At 43.2% G+C, this 16461-nt stretch overlaps 1 protein-coding gene and 1 long non-coding RNA gene across 2 annotated transcripts; both read right to left on the bottom strand.

Moving 5' to 3' along the window:
- Positions 1–287: 287 nt before the first annotated feature.
- efcab10 (EF-hand calcium binding domain 10) lies at positions 288–6851 on the bottom strand. The gene is made up of 4 exons (XM_072552645.1): positions 6678–6851; positions 4458–4622; positions 4266–4356; positions 288–501 (listed from the first exon to the last, which is right to left on the bottom strand). Exons 1-4 carry the CDS (start codon positions 6778–6780, stop codon positions 456–458), a joined length of 405 nt encoding a protein of 134 aa, XP_072408746.1. The 5' UTR covers positions 6781–6851; the 3' UTR covers positions 288–455.
- Positions 6852–7371: 520 nt separating this feature from the next.
- On the bottom strand, positions 7372–14656 carry LOC140457810 (uncharacterized). Its single transcript, XR_011953368.1, has 2 exons — positions 13919–14656; positions 7372–7740 (listed from the first exon to the last, which is right to left on the bottom strand). It is a non-coding gene; the product is annotated as an uncharacterized lncRNA (long non-coding RNA).
- Between the last annotated feature and the right edge of the window lie 1805 nt (positions 14657–16461).

The raw sequence follows: 16461 nt of genomic DNA, 5'->3' as shown, positions 1-16461 counted from the left end.
TTGTTAGCCCAGATGTTATGGCCAATGGGGGCAGAAGGCCCACCTTTAACCAATTAACCACCCAACAACCACTAAATGGCTGTGAGGAAAACTGGCCAAGTGGAGGCAGACTCACTCCTAATCTTTACAGGTGGGGCAGGAACACCACCTCTAGAGAAAAATGCAGCCACATAAAATTTAAATGGACTAATCTAGGCTCCTTTCTGAATTCTTCTAAGGTTAAACAACACAAGGTTAATACCATGTCCATGATAAATGATCATTAGAAATCGATAAAAAAAAATCAATTTCATAGTCAAGATAGTTATTTATTAATTCATGTATACACATGTAACAAAACTATCTGGCTACATTTTTTTATACACTAAGCATGTTCAGATGCATGCCTGTTGCTGCTATTCAAATAGTCACTAGTAAATCTACAAGTCAATGGAGACAAAATAAGCTGCTCAACTTTAAACAGTTTTGAATGTGGCACAAGTGTTCATTAATCCAACTTTCCTGAGAATATAAACAAAAACATAAAGTAAGTATAGCAATAGATTTGAAACAGCATCACATTTAGTATGATATACAAGGTCAAAAGTAAATGTAGATGAATAAATATTATTTCAGTACACAAGTCAAGTTTTCTGAAGCTAGGTCTGTTTTGAGGAGTTTTATTGGAAAGACGTGAAAATTTTAAAAATGTTGTAATTTATTTTTTCAAGGCTCCAAGTTCTAAATACAATGACATTTTGAGTTCTATATGATGACCATTGCTTTACATAACCTAACTGAATAGTTAAGAATAGGAAAAAGTGATCAACATGCCAAATGAGAGATTTAAGAGTTTCTCAAAAATATTGATATATTTAGTCGACTTAATATGATTACCAAGTTTGATTCCTCTTTGCTACTCATAGCCTGGACATTCCGGGATAGATGACAGACCGCTAGTGTCACTGATCCTCATTTCCATATTCATAAAATCAATCATCATAGTATCCCTACAGTGTGGAAACAGGCCATTTGGCCCAACAAGTCCACACCGACCCTCCGAACAGTATCCCATTTAGACCTGTTGCTCTTTTTTTCCCCTGACTAACGGCCCTAGTCTACACATCCATGAACACTATGGGCAATTTAGCATGGACAATTCACTTAACCTGAACATCCCTGGACTGTGGGAGGAAACCAGAGCACCCGGAGGAAACCCACGCAGACACGGGGAGAATGTGTAAACTCCAGACTGACAGTTGCCCAAGGTTGGAATCGAACCCGGGACCCTGGCGCTATGAGGTGCTAACTGAGCCACCGTACATTAAAGTAATGCATAACTGGAACGAAACAACTGACACATTTTTGTGTGTTGATCAGTTATTTGCTGATGTTTATTGCAAAATAATAATTCAATATCATATTATCTATTTCAGTAATATTTCTAAAAAACATCCTGAAGATAAAATCATAAATGCATATGATAACACCATGACATTTTTTAGCATTTATATAGCGTCATTACTAATCACAGAAGCAAAGTAATGCACAGTTTCATGGCTTTAAGGTCACATGAATTATTACCATGAATGTGCTAAAGAGATGATTAACTTGTAAATGAAGCACCCACTGATAACAAGAATGGTAGGAGTACTAAGCACAGAATGACTTTCTACTTACTGTAAAGGAACACTGCTCATACATTAACATAACTAATATTGGTTCCTTAAAGTAATGGTCAGATTTTAAAGTAAATAGTGAAGGAAGCTCAAATTTCTAGAAAACTGGCCTCAAAGATAAAGAGGTCTCTATTGTGATGTAATTTCAATTTTGATCAGTGCAGATGGGATCATTATTTATTTTTTAATCAGGTCAGAGTGAGCAAAAGCAACATAAAGTTTGGGACATATAAATGGGATTAAGACAGAAGCTGAAATATCAAATGTTTTTAAAAAAACTTTAAAAATCTATGGATTTTGCAAAATGTGAAATGGCGATAATGACCTTCCAGAATTGTGATTTTTTTTGGGGGGAGGGGGCACAGAGGTTGCTCAATAATAATTAGGACTAAATATTCTGTTTAAAAAACTAATTCACCCTTCATTCAACAAAGCTAAATGTTTTTCATTAAAATGTTTTTTTATAGTAAGAACTGTGTGATCTTCAGCTTTTTACACATCAAATCATAGTGATCAGAGAATCAATCTGGAAAAACTACAACAATGAACCCGGTGGAGAACCATGGTATCACAGACAGTTTTCCCATTTAACTGCATGTGTGTTAATTCCAGTACTTCACAAGACAACAATAGCATAAGTTGAATATTTTACTGTCATTATAATACATTTCAGGCCAATTCTCATGTTACTTCTAGGGAATAACTGTTAACTGTAACAAAATGAAGGTCCTGATATTACTTTAGTTGAAGAAAGTATGAAAAGCAACTGTAGTGCTTCCACTGCAAATTATAATTCAAAGTTATAACATAGATAAATCATGCAAATATTAACTATTCAGCTGAATCCAAGAACTGAAAAAAGCGAAATGTACAATTTGCCAGAGAGGATTTTTTAATGTGCCACTTACAGTATATATAAAGTGATTATAGATATCGAAGGGAATAATACAAAGCAGTTTTGAAATCATACTTTGACATTTGCCATTCATAATGCCCATGCATCAAGTTATTATTTGGTTTCTTGCTTTTCTATCCATTTTGTCTCTGCAGTTTACAGTGCTGATTTCTTGTTGGGTTATAGTTCCAAGGTGAGTGACTACTACTTCTACATAAGCAAAGCAGATGTGGGAAACTCCTACAAGACAACAATGGAGTTAAACTGACTCCATCCTCATCTACAGATAATGATCATTAGTGAAAGCCAGAGCCAATTTCTGCTGTGAAGAGGCTGGAAAGCAACTGTATTGTCCCTACTGCTTACTTGGTTTGTGATTGATAACCCAGTACAAAGTGAAGGTGAAACCCATCAACAAGATACCTGAGCAGAATTAGGACATTCAGCCCATCAAGTCTGCTCTGTCATTTGATCATGACTGATACATTACTCAACCCCCTTGGAACTATCCTGGTCTGAACACCTTGGGCAGCATGGTGGCTCAGTGGTTAGCACTGCTGCCTCACAGTACCAGGGACCTGGGTTTGATTCCAGCCTCAGGTGACTGTCTGTATGGAGTTTGCACGTTCTCCCTACGCCTGCATGGGTTTTCTCCGGACGCTCCAGTTTCCTCCCACTGTCCAAAGATGTGTGGGTCAGGTAAATTGTCTGTGCTAAATTGTCCATGGTGTTACGTACATTAGTCAGAGGGACATGGGCCTGGGAGGATTACTCTTTTGGAGGGTCAGTGTGGATTTGTTGGACTGAAGAGCCTGTTTCCACACTTTAGGGAATCTAATCTCATCCTTTTAATTTATTTTCAAGGTATGGGCAAAGCCACTTCAAGGTGGTGATTGCGAGCCTTCTTCTTGAACTGTTTCTGCTGTCAGTGTGTCAAGGTACTTCCTACAGTGTTTTGGGTAGATTGTTCCAGGAATTTGACCCAACAGCCATGTCAGAGACGTTGTAACTGATGGTATTCCCAATCTAAAAACATCATTTATCCTTCCGAGTAATGAAAGGTGCACACGAAGAAGCCTTGGCTGTCATTACCATGCATTAATCACAAAAGTAACAGCCAGTGTCTAATGGAAAAGATGAGGGGAGACAATCCTATTTTGAATAATTCCTCAAAATATTATTTTTCACGTGTATCATTTCAAGATCTAAGAACCTTCCTCCTCTATTAACATGTCAGGCGTCACACTATCTTCACTAATCTTCTATATTTCTGTACTTCAAGAATAAAAACATTTATGCCAACCACATTTTGTTTTTATAGTCAACGCTCATATGTAAGTTTCATATTTTCAAAAATTTTCAGATTTGTGTCACTTCATTGCATTCATTTAGATTGTGTTTTCTCTTCTCTTTAATACCATTGAAAATCAACCTTACCTAGGTTCCTCCAAAAACTAATGCATTACAAGTCACATTTCCAGAAATAGAAAGATATATATGTCCAAAAATCAAGAACTGACAGCCCCAAGTATCTGCAAGCTTTGGAGACAAAAGTCAACAATTCCCCAGTGGGTGGGTATTAAAATTGTCCAAAGCACTATCAGAAATGTTCACAATTTCATTCCTGGATGGCACAAAAGTCAGTATTTGTACTCTGCTGGATAGTTTGGAAGTTACTCGTGCAATACAAAGAAAATGAATTCAGTACTTACGCCTCTCTTTTGAATGTTTCCAGAGTTATTTTATCATCTTCAGCACCCTTCGGGTCCATTTCAAAATCCTTTATTCCTAGGGTTTTCAAAGCTGAAATGATTCCAAGCAAGGAATTATAACTGAGCTTCATATCTCAAAGAATCCATACTCAACAACAGAAAATCCTTTGTGAATTAATGTGAGAAATTTACCTTCTCTATACTGCCTCAAAGTTACATGTCCTTGCTTTGTAGGATCTAAAATCCCAAACACAGCATCTAAATTTGACTCATCAAACAAGGAAGGATAGTCCTTCTTAGTGTCTCTGGCAGTCTTCAGTTTTTCCAGTTGCTGTACTAAAAACTCCAATGGCTTTGCTGCAAAATGAATAGTTATTAGTGTCGTTCAGTTAGCTATGTTATTCATTTTATACAAAAAGTGACAAAAAATAAATTTCTACATTATATAGATCAACAACCTCAATTGAAACAGCAGCATGATTACAGTTGGCAAAACAGTTCTTTTAATTTCCTGTTCAATGTATCACTGTATTCTCTGAGATTTATCTCACACTACAAAAATAAATAGGTGTGTCGACCATCTGACCCTGATTTTTCAATATTTTATACTTTTGTTCATTGAGAATTTGCAGTTCCTCAATTCTGACTCCACTTCTGTATAATGATCTTTGGTCACCCAATGTACAAGTTAGAGGGTCCCCTGTTGATACGAACCTGGGTTTGGTCAGGTCCTGACTGGAAATGGGCTGTGAGAGGTGATCAGTTGGTGGCTTGCATCTCTCTTGTGAGTTGACACTGCATTGGAGAAACAGTACTCAGCGTCTGGCAGTACAATTACAATATTTTGGAATGACAGACTACATGAGATAAAACAGCAACATTACTACTTAATTTTATAAGTTTCATTTGTTTAATGTTTGGACTTGACAAGCTGTAGCTTTCCAGAAGATGAAGCAGTTTTGCTTGATTTTTGAGGATGTGCTTATGTGGAAAAGATATTGCACAGAATTGTGACAGGGTAGAAAGTTGCCACTCAGCCCATTTTGTCCAGACTTACTCTCTGACTAGCAGCAATTTGTGATGTTATTCCATACCTCCTGCCTGTAACCCTACACATTCTCTTGTTTCAGATGTATTTTTGAACATTTTAATTGGTAATAGCTTTATAAGTTTAGGATTTTATTCCATTAAGTGATTATAAATTACCCCAGTCTTTCCTCAATGTGGACATGTATGTAGGAAGTTCTGACGCATTTATCCATCCTCACTTTATTAATGTCGCTTTAACATAATGACAAAGAATTATAAACACCATAGAAACGTGTCAATCAACCCAACTCATCCTGTCAAGCTGCTAATAAACTAATAAATACTCCTGTATGAAAATAAGCCCGCTGATGTAAAGTCAGTGATTGGATGGTGCCAGGAGGGAGGAGCAAGGGGTTGGAGTTGGGGAAAGAATTTGGAAGATGGGGATGGGAAGGACAGGGATAAAGAAGTGAGTTACACGGGGAATGGGTGATGGGATGAAGGAGGGGAAGATAGATGGGGGGGAATGTGGCAATGGGCAATATTAGAGGAGGAGGGGAATGGTGATGACATGGTAATTGTGGGGGAATGGTTGGGATATGGAGGGAAAATGGGAAGAATATGGAGAGGAAGGTAGGGATACGGGGGGGGGGGGGACAGTGGGGATATGGAGAGAGGGACGTTGGGGTTATGGGGGGGTGGGACAGTGGGAATACAGAGGAGGGGGGTGGTGGGGATACTGGGAGGGGGGATGGTGGGGAAACAGAGAGGGTGCAGTTGGGATATGGGGAGGAGGGACAAGGAGGAATGGGGGGGTTGTTAGTGGAGATACAAGGAGAGGTGCAGTGTGGATATGGGGGAGGGACGGTGGGGATACAGAATCTTGGGGACAGTGGGGATATGGGGCTGATGGGGCTAGGGAGGGGCAGTGGAGATACAGAAGAGGCGGTGGGGATATGGAGGGGTGGATGGTGGGGTACGGGGGGGGAACGGTGGGAATACAGGGTGGGGGAATGGTGGGCTTACAGGGGACAGTGAGGATACAGGTAGTGTTGGGGATATGGGGGCGTGGAGGACACCGGGGAGTGGGGGGAACGTGAAGATAAGGGGGTGGTGCGGTGGATGGAAATAAGGGGGAAGTGGGTGATGGAGAGAGGGGAATGAAGGAGATTGCAGTGATGGGTCTGTTAGCGGTGGGGGATGTGGGGTGGGGGATGTGGGGGATGTGGGGTGGGGGGAGGGGGATGTGGGGTGGGGGGAGGGTGATATGAGGCGGGGGCGGGACAGGAGCCGCTGGGGTCGCGGCCCTGGGACCGCCTCAGGGCCGATGCCGGCCAGCGAGCCCGGGGCCCAAGGCCCTCTATTGCCACCTTAGCCACTCACCTGGCCGCTCGTACAGCAACATGCTGACCAGGTTGTCGAGCAGCTCCAGGATCTGATGTTCCGTCAGGTACTCGGCCGCCTCCCGCTCCAGAGGGGACGCCATGTCAGTCCGTCAGCGGTAAACAGGCATCGTCACCATGGCAACCGGGGCAGGGGGCAGGCGGTGGGTCACCATGGCAACCGGGGCAGGGGGCGGGCGGTGGGTCACCATGGCAACCGGGGCAGGGGGCGGGCGGTGGGTCACCATGGCAACCGGGGCAGGGGCAGTGGAACCCTGTGGCAGGGCCAGAGGCGGGCGGAGGGAGACCCAGCGGCGGAGAATGGGCTGTAATGGCGGGGAGGCTACAGGGTGCTGACGATGGGGGGGGGGGGGGGGGGGGTGGGCTATGCCCAGGAAAGACCCAGCTCCTCAGGCTGACTTTAATCCCCTCCCCACCCAGGAACAGAGCTCCATCCTCCTCCACCATCTCCTCACCCTCTTCATTATCCTCCATCCCCATCCCATTTCATCTTCCTCACTATCCTCCATCCCCTCACCATCCTCCATCTCCCCCATCTCCTCCTTCAGAACCGTCTTCCAATCCCTCACTATCCTCCTCCTCAACCATCCTCCATCCCCTCACCATCCTCCGCTTCCCCATTCACATTGTTTTCTTTGCCAACATCCTGAACAACGAAGCTGCCAACAGAAATCTTGCCAACTTCCCAAACATCTTTATTCAACAATGCATTCAGACACTCAAAGACTCGGAGGAAAAAGAAAACAGTGAAAACTGACACTTCAGATACATAAATCCAAACTTGTGCATATTTTTCATCAATCTATACACACACGTTTTGACATACCTTTGAAGCAGGTGGGACTTAAACCTGGGCCTTCAGCCTCAGAGGCAGGCACACTATCTCCCCTCCTATCTTTGTGTAATTGGAGGTCCAGTATTTTCATTTCTGAGTATTATGGTTTAGAGTAAATTATTCATCCTTCCATCTGTCTGATAGGTGCCCCTCCCTGCATGTCCTCACCTTCCAATGGATCACTATTTCAATGACTGCAGCATGGTTTCTGGAAGAGATTACAGATGGTTATTCAAGCTTCGGCACCTTTAGCCAGATATCTGATCTTCAAAGACCCAGCTTTGGATTGGATGGTCAGAGTCTGCACTGGCAGGCTGAAAGACAAAGGCGAAGGCACTGGCAGAGTAGCAGACATGGGAGTGAATCATGACTATCTCCTCATGTCTGAAAATAGGCCTAAAGAAGGTTAAGGCCATTGACTTCCAGAAAATGTCAGATACTGGATCTGATGAGTAGGTAATGAAATAACTAATGAAATTAATGAAATGAAAGGGACTTGGGTTCGATTCCTGCCTTGGGCAACTGTCTGTGTGGAGTTTGCACATTCTCCCCGTGTCTGCGTGGGTTTCCTCCGGGTGCTCCGGTTTCCTCCAACAATCTAAAGATGTGCACGTCAGGTGAATTGGCCATGCTAAATTGCCCATAGTGATAGGTGCGTTAGATTAGATTAGATTACTTACAGTGTGGAAACAGGCCCTTCGGCCCAACAAGTCTACACCGCCCCGCCGAAGCGTAACCCACCCATACCCCTACATCTACATCTACCCCTTACCTAACACTACGGGCAATTTAGCATGGCCAATTCACCTGACCTGCACATCTTTGGACTGTGGGAGGAAACCGGAGCACCCGGAGGAAACCCACGCAGACACGTGGAGAACGTGCAAACTCCACACAGGCAGTCGCCTGAGGCGGGAATTGAACCCGGGTCTCTGGCGCTGTGAGGCAGCAGTGCTAACCACTGTGCCGCCCACAACTGTTAGTCGGGGTAAATGTAGGGTAGGAGAATAGGTCTGGGTGGGTTACTCTTTGTAGGGTCAGTGTGAACTTATTGGGCTGAAGGGTCTGTTTCCATATTGTAGGGAACGTAATCTAATCTAAAAACTCAACTGTCCGATAGGTGAATTTCTAGCCCAATGCATTATGCTTGGCAAGGGCACTCCCGTGTAAGGTGACTAATGTGGCAAATTTACTTTCATGGGGATAAAATCATACTTCATGACTTCTTACTCTTTTAAATAAAAAAAAACAGTGAACTAGTTATATCCTGTTCTGCAGTTATTAATGTTCCCATATGGCAAGAACTAGACAATGAGATTATTGACAAGGTTTCTGCAGGGACTTTGAATTATCTTTTTGACCACTGCAGTTTACAGGTTGAACTGCCAACATATTGCAATAAATTGCATTTATCACATACTAGCAGGAAGGTAGCTTGGCTGGTTGGATGGCTGGTTTGCAATGCAGACTGATGGCAACAGTGTGGGTTTGATTTCTGTACCAGCCGAGGTTACAATGAAGGACTCTCCTCCTCAACCACTTGCTTCAACTGAGGAGTGGCAATGCTCAGGTTAAACCACCACCAGTTTTCTGTCTCAAGGGACCATGGTGACCTTACCTTTGCAGCACAGTGCAGAGTACCATATCACAGAAAGAATATGAATGCATTGGAGAAATTCACAAGAATAGTTTAAGTGGAACAGTTGAGAAAAGAAGGAAGTCAAACAATTAGGGCAGGCAGGGACAAAGCAGAGAACAAGGTAGGATAAATTAAACTGCATTTATTTCAGTGTAAGAGGCCTAACAGTGAAGGCAGATGAACTCATGGCATGGTTAGGAATATGGGACTGGGATGTCATAGCAATCATAGAAACGTGGTTTAGGGATGGACAGGGCTGGCAGCTTAATGTTCCAGGATACAAATGCTGCAGGAAGGATAAAAAGAGAGGCAAGAGAGGAGGGGGAGTGGCGTTTTTGATAAGGGATAGCATTACAGCTGTGTTGAGGGAGGATATTCCCGGAAATACATCCAGGGACATTATTTGGGTGGAACTGAGAAATAGGAAAGGAATAATCACCTTATTGCGATTGTATTATAAACTCTAATAGTCAGAGGGAAATTGAGAAACAAATTTGTAAGGAGATTTCAGTTATCTGTCAGAATAATAGGGTGAGTATGGTCAGGGATTTTAACTTTCCAAACATAGACTGGGACTGTCATAGTGTTAAAGATTTAGATGGAGAGGAATTTGTTAAGTGTGTTTTCTGATTCAATATGTGTGTGTACCTACTAGAAAAGATGCAAAACTTGACCAACACTTGGTAAATATGGCAGGGCAGGTGACTGAGGTGTCAGAGGGGGAGCACCTTGGGGCCAGCGACCATAATTCTATTAGTTTTAAAATAATGATGGACAAGGATAGATCAGATCTAAAAGTTGAAGTTCTAAATTGGAGGAAGGCTAATTTTGATGGTATCAGGCAAGAACTTTCAAAAACTAATTGGGGGCAGATGTTCGCAGGTAAAGGGCTGGCTGGAAAATGGGAAGCCTTCAGAAATGAGATAACGAGAGTCCAGAGACAGTATGTTCCTGTTAGGGTGATAGGAAAGGCTGGTAGGTGTAGGGAATGCTGGCTGACTAAAGAAGTTGAGGGTTTGGTTAAGAAGAAAGGAACATATGTCATGTATAGACAGGATAGATTGTGTGAATCCTTAGAAGAGTATAAAGGCAGTAGGAGTATACTTAAGAGGGAAATCAAGAGGGCAAAAATGGGATACGAGATAGCTTTGGCAAAAAGAGTTAAGGAGAATCCAGAGGGTTTTTCCAAATACATTAAGGACAAAAGTGTAACTCAGAAGAGAATTGAGCCCCTCAAAGATCAGCAAGACGGCTTTTGTGTGGAGCCGCAGGTGATGGGGAGATACTAAACGAATATTTTGCATCAGCGTTTACTGGGGAAAAGGACGTGGAAGATATACACTTCAAGGGAAGGTCCTAGGGAGTGTTGCTGAACAAAGAGACCTTGGAGTGCAGGTTCATAGCTCCTTGAAAGTGGAGTCACAGGTAGATAGGATAGTGAAGAAGGCATGTGGTATGCTTTTCCTTTATTGGTCAGAGTAATGAGTACAGGAGTTGGGAGGTCATGTTGCAGCTGTACAGGACATTGGCGAGGATACTGTTGGAATATTGTATGCAATCCTGGTCTCCTTCCTATCGGAAAGATGTTGTGAAACTTGAAGGGGTTCAGAAAAGATTTACAAGGATTTTGCCAGGTTTGGAGGATTTGAGCTATAAGGAGAGGTTGAATAGGACGGGACTGTTTTCCCTAGAGCATTGGAGGCTGAGGGGTGACCTTATAGAGATTTATAAAATCATGAGGGGAATGGATAGGATAAATAGACAAAGTTTTTTCGCTGGGGTGGGGGAGTCCAGAACTAGAGGGCATAGGTTTAGGGTGAGAGGGCAAAGGTATAAAAGAAACCAAAGGGGCAACTTTTTCACACAGAGGGTGATACATGTATGGAATGAACTGCCAGAGGAAGTGATGGAGACTAGGACAATTACGACATTTAAAAGGCATCTGGATGGGTATATGAATAGGAAGGGTTTGGAGGTATATGGGCTGGGTGCTGACAGGTGGCACTAGATTGTGATGGGATATCTGCTCGACCTGGACCGAAGGGTCTGTTTCCATGCCATACATCTCTATGATTCTATGACTGTAAACAGAATGTAGGGAAATAGATGGTGACATCTTGAGAAATGTCCATATTACAGAGGAGAAAGTGTTGGATGTCTTGAAACACATAAACATGGATAAATCCCCAGCACCTGATCAGGTGTACCCGAGAACTCTATGGGAAGCTAGGGAAGTGATTGGTAGGCCTCTTGCTGAGATATTTGTGTCATTGATATCACAGGTGAGGTGCCGGAAGACTGGAGGTTGGCTAATGTGGTGCCACTATTTAAGAAAGGTGGTAAGGACAAGCCAGAGAGCTATAGACCAGTGAGCCTGATGTCGGTGGTGGGCACGTTGTTGAAGGGAATCTTGAGGGACAGGACGTACATGTATTAGGAAAGGCAAAGACTGATTAGGGATAGTCAACATGGCATAGTGCATGAGAAATCACGTTTTACATACTTAATTGAGTTTTTTGAAGAAGTAATAAAGAAGATTGATGAGGGAGGAGCAGTGGATGTGATATGTATGGACTTCAGTAAGGCATTCGATAAGGTTCTCCATGGAAGACTGGTTAGCAAGGTTAGATCTCATGGAATACAGGGAGACCTAGCCATTTGGATACAGAACTGGTTCAATGGTAGAAGACAGAGGGTGGTGGTGGAGGGTTGTTTTTCGATTGGAGGCCTGCGACCAGTAGAGTGCCAGAAGGATCGGTGCTGGGTTCATTACTTTTCGTCATTCATATAAATGATTTGGATATGCACATAGGATATATAATTAGTATGTTTACAGATGACACCAACATTTGAGGTGTAGTGGATAGTGAAGGAGGTTATCTCAGATTACAACGGGATCTTGGTCAGATGGCCAATGGGCTGAGAAGTGGGAGATGGAATTTAATTTAGATAAATGTGAGATACTGCATTTTGGGAAAGCAAATCTTAACAGGACTTATACACTCAATGTTAAGATCCTAGGGAGGGTTGCTGAACAAAGAGACCTTGGAGTGCAGGTTCATAGCTCCTTGAAAGTGGAGTCGCAGGTAGATAGGATAGTGAAGAAGGCATTTGGTATGCTTTCCTTTATTGGTCAAGAGTATTGAGCACAGGAGTTGGGAGGTCATGTTGTGGCTGTACAGGACATTGGTTAGGCCACTTTTGGAATGTTGCGTGCAATTCTGGTCTCATTCCTTTTGGAAGGATATTTTGAAACTTGAAAGGGTTCAGAAAAGATTTAGAAGGATGTTGCCAAGGTTGGAGGATTTGAGCTATAGGGAGAGATTGAATAGGCTGAGGCTGTTTTCCCTGGAATGCTGGAACCTGAGGGGTGACCTTATAAAATCATGAGGGGCATGGATAGGATAAGTAGATAAAGTCTTCCCTGGGGTGAGGGACTCCAGAACTAGAGGGCATAGGTTTAGGGTGAGGGGGGAAAGATATAAAGAGACCTAAGGGACTACTTTTTCACACAGAGGGTGGAATGTGTATGGAATGAGCTATCAGAGGAAGTGGTGGAGGCTGGTACAATTGCAACATTTAAAAGACATCTGGATGGGTATATGAATAGAAAGGGTTTGGAGGGATATGGTCCATGTGTTGGCAGTTGGGACTAGATTGGGTTAGGATATCTGGTTGACATAGACAAGTTGGACGCAAGGCTCTGTTTCTGTGCTGTACATCTCTGTGACTCTATGACAAGAAACTTCATTTCTGAGGAAAGACTGGAAAGTTGGTAGTGTTTCCTTTGCAGGTAAGAAGGCTAAGAAGAGATTTGATAGAAGTTTTGAAAACCATGAGAGGTCTGGGCAGAATTAATGGGGAGCAACTGTTCTCGCTGGTAAATGGATTGGGAGTCAGAGGGCATAGTTTAAAAGTGTTTTGTAAAAGAAGCAAATGCAAGGTGAGAATATTTTTCACAATGTGTCTACTTAGCATCTGGAATACACTGCCTCCAGTGTGGTGGAGGGAAGATAGATTGAGGCATTGGATGAATATTTGAAAAATAAACAATGTGCAAGGTTACTGGAAAAATGCAGGAGTTTGGCAGTATGAATATTCTCAGAAAGCAAATGGCCTCCTTCTGTACCAGGATAATTCTGTAAATTTGTGCATTCATGCCCACAAAGCAAGATTGCTAAGCAGGCAGCTAAACACGGGTTCCCAGTTTTTAAAAAAATGTTTATGACACAAGTTTGAATTATCCTCAGTGTTGATATAGGCAGGAGTGGGTGCTGCAGATGTTGGAGAGTCAAGATTATAGTGGTGCTGGAAAAGCACAGCAGGTCAGGCAGCATCCGAGGAGCTGGAGAATCGACATTTCGGACAAAAGCCGTTGATATGTCTGTGACCTAAACACCGATTATTAGTGCAGTCAGTCAGGAATAGAAATGTATGAGTGTTACGCTGTGGTTACAACTTGGAGAAAGTGAGGACTGCAGATGATAGAGATTAGAGTCCTGAGTGTGGTGCTGGAAAAGCACAGCAGGTCAGGCAGCATTTGAGAAGCAGGAGAATTGACGTTTCGGGCATAAGCCCTTCTGCAGGAATGAGGCTACAACTTGACCTTCGTTTGCAGTGTGGGCAGACATTGACTCCAACCCCATAAATATAGTCAGTGTTTTTTTTCTGTTTCTTAAAGCTACTTAATGTGACCTTAAAATAGATCTCTGAACACTGGAGGGGGCAAGCGGTCATGAGCACAAACCTTGGTGTTTGACCCGTCGATATGTGCACGCCTGTGGTTTTGCTCCGAATGAAATCGAAATAATGTGAAAGTTGCTTCTAGTTGTTCAGAAACGTGCATACAGTGTATTGGTATTGACTGGTTCGATCGAGTCCAGTCTCTGGTACCTGTAGATACCAGACAGAAATAAATTGGCAGGATGGCTCAGTGATTAGCACTGCTGCCTCACACCACCAGGGGCCTGAGTTTGATTCCAACCTCCGGTGACTGTGTGGAGTTTGCACATTGTCCCCGTGTCTGCGTGGGTTCGCCCCGGTTTCCTCCCACAGTCCAAAGATGTGCAGGTCGGCTGATGTGGCCATGCTAAATTGTCCGTTGTGTTGGGTCCTTAAGGGGAATGGGTCTGGGCGGGTGACTCCTCGAAGGGTCGGTGTGGACTGGTTGGGCCGAAGGGCCTGTTTCCACACTGTAGGGAATCTAAAAATAAAATCAATGTTTATAGCAGCCTGGTTTTGCGCAATTTCCCTAAACAAATGAGATATAGAGCGGGTTCCCTGTCGCTTTATATATTTTTTCTAAATCATCCTGTTCACATCTCTGGAGCAGATGGAATCTGAACTCGTCCATAGATAGGGACACGCACAGCCGCTTAACCAGCCCTTCCCTGTTGCTTTTTCAGGCCGCTGAGCGATAACCTCGCAACTTCCGGGTTTCGGTGTGAGTGAGATCGCTGGGCGCTGCTGTACACAGCTCCCTGCAGCGGCTAATGTCTGAGTGTTTGTCATCCAGGAGCCAAATCCCAACAGGCTGAACACTCAGAACCATACTGCAACCAAACTCGAACCAAGCCACTCTCACATCTGTCCATCCACTTTGGAGAAGCTGCCATGCAGTTGTCATTTGTACCTAAATTCCAATCCTGGTCACTCACTCCCAGGGGTGTCTGGTCATGTTGTTCAGGACAGTCTCCTCGTTTAGCCTGAGTTCTCCTGCTCCGAGGCTTGGGGCACAGCTCCCCAGCTTCCTTCGCTGCTCTCAGACTCTCAGCACCGATAACAGGCTTCTGTGCTGTCTTAACAGTCACCGGGAGGGGAACCTCAGGTCCTGATTCCAGTATTGAGCTGTGGAATATCTTGCTGCGTCTGCTCTCTGTCTTTGCTTCTCATTCAGTCGTTCTGAGCAGCACACTAATCTATTTTGTTGACAGGCTGAGGAAAACTGATCCTTTCTTGATAATGTACTTCATTTGCATATTTTCTGTCACGTACTTTTTCTCCGAAGCCTTTTCCGGGGTTACTTTCGCCCCTGCACTCTCCAGCTCACATGCTCTTTGTTGTGAGTTGTGCCGCCCTCCATCCGAAACCTGCTTCCTGAGGGAACTTTGCAATCTGACTTCTCACTGTGAGCTGCCTATTAATTAGCCCTGCTCAGGACGAACGCTCCATCGTAGCCTTGGACGTGACTCACTCAGTTTTCACTTACTATTCTGTATTCGGTGGATGCGAAAAGCCAATCACATTCGTAAACCATTCTGACGAAGGGTCAGTGCAGTGGAAACTCTGTTTTTCTCTCTCTCTGTAGATGATGAGTTTCTCTCGCGCTTTCTGCTTTCGTTTGTAATCGCTAGCATCCACATCTCTTTGTTTTGCTTTATGTTATGACATTGAAGATTTTTTTTTTGCCTGCTCAGAAGTGTTAATTAGGTATAACTCCTTTTAAACAGAAAAACCAAGGCAAGTAGCCAAACGTGCAAGTAAACCTGCAGTTTTTGACTTTTTGAAAGGAAAATCCACCCTGCCTTTTACTATGCTTTGTAGATTAGTCACCATTTCATTTGTGATATATTACATCTAATATTAAAACATTTGTCATTTTGTAAATTAGGATGATTTTGGTTACTGCTGTTTCCAACCACGGCTGATGTGACTGCACAATTGTTCAACAATTCATTTATCTAAAAATTACCGATGAGCAGGGATGGTGCAAACATTAGGTAATCCAGGCACAACAGCATAAATTGCTGGAAGATTTTAGCAGATTATAAATGTTGAAGCCACATCCACAAAGCAAATGATTGCTGTCATTTCTTCAACATGGTCTATATCTGACGCAGCATCTATGAGGAGAAATCAGAATTTATCATTCAGGGTCTGGTGACCCTTCCTCAGAATGTAATTCTTCAGAATTAGGTAATCCAGGCAATTGTGAAGGGCAGTAAGATTTGGAGGATTTTGGATTGAGGCAAAAAGAAACAGATCTGAAACTACACTGAGCTTTTAAATGATAGTAAGAACTTTCCACACTCATTGAAATTAGTTTAAAGCTCTATTTTGTTTTAGTTCAGGCCCTCTACAATTTTCTGAAGCAGCTCTTTCCTAACCTCACAACAGCCATGCTTGTTAAACTTCCAATGGCACTCTCCTTATGTCCCCCCATGTCCCATCCAGTTTATTCTGCTGTTGTCCAGGTCCACGTTTGCTCACTGATGGTCCCCTTTTTGGCACACTCCTAGCATTGCTCATGGTCTTTGCGCCTGTTGGTTCTGCCACTTTAACTAAACGGCT

This window comes from Chiloscyllium punctatum, chromosome 32, assembly GCF_047496795.1.
Source record: "Chiloscyllium punctatum isolate Juve2018m chromosome 32, sChiPun1.3, whole genome shotgun sequence".
NCBI classification, from domain to species: Eukaryota; Metazoa; Chordata; class Chondrichthyes; order Orectolobiformes; family Hemiscylliidae; genus Chiloscyllium; species Chiloscyllium punctatum.
Note: the sequence above shows the minus strand (reverse complement) of the source record. Positions and strands in the feature narration are given on the sequence as shown.

What these genes read in the sequence shown, in the direction of transcription:
- efcab10 (XM_072552645.1), bottom strand. Translation starts at nt 6,780, where the DNA reads ATGGCGTCCCCTCTGGAGCGGGAGGCGGCCGAGTACCTGACGGAACAT. An exon ending in TTTGAGGCAGTATAGAGAAG is followed by an intron (nt 4,357 to 4,457) that starts GTAAATTTCTCA and finishes GAATCATTTCAG; the next exon opens with CTTTGAAAACCCTAGGAATA. An exon ending in GAAACATTCAAAAGAGAGGC is followed by an intron (nt 502 to 4,265) that starts GTAAGTACTGAA and finishes TTATATTCTCAG; the next exon opens with GAAAGTTGGATTAATGAACA.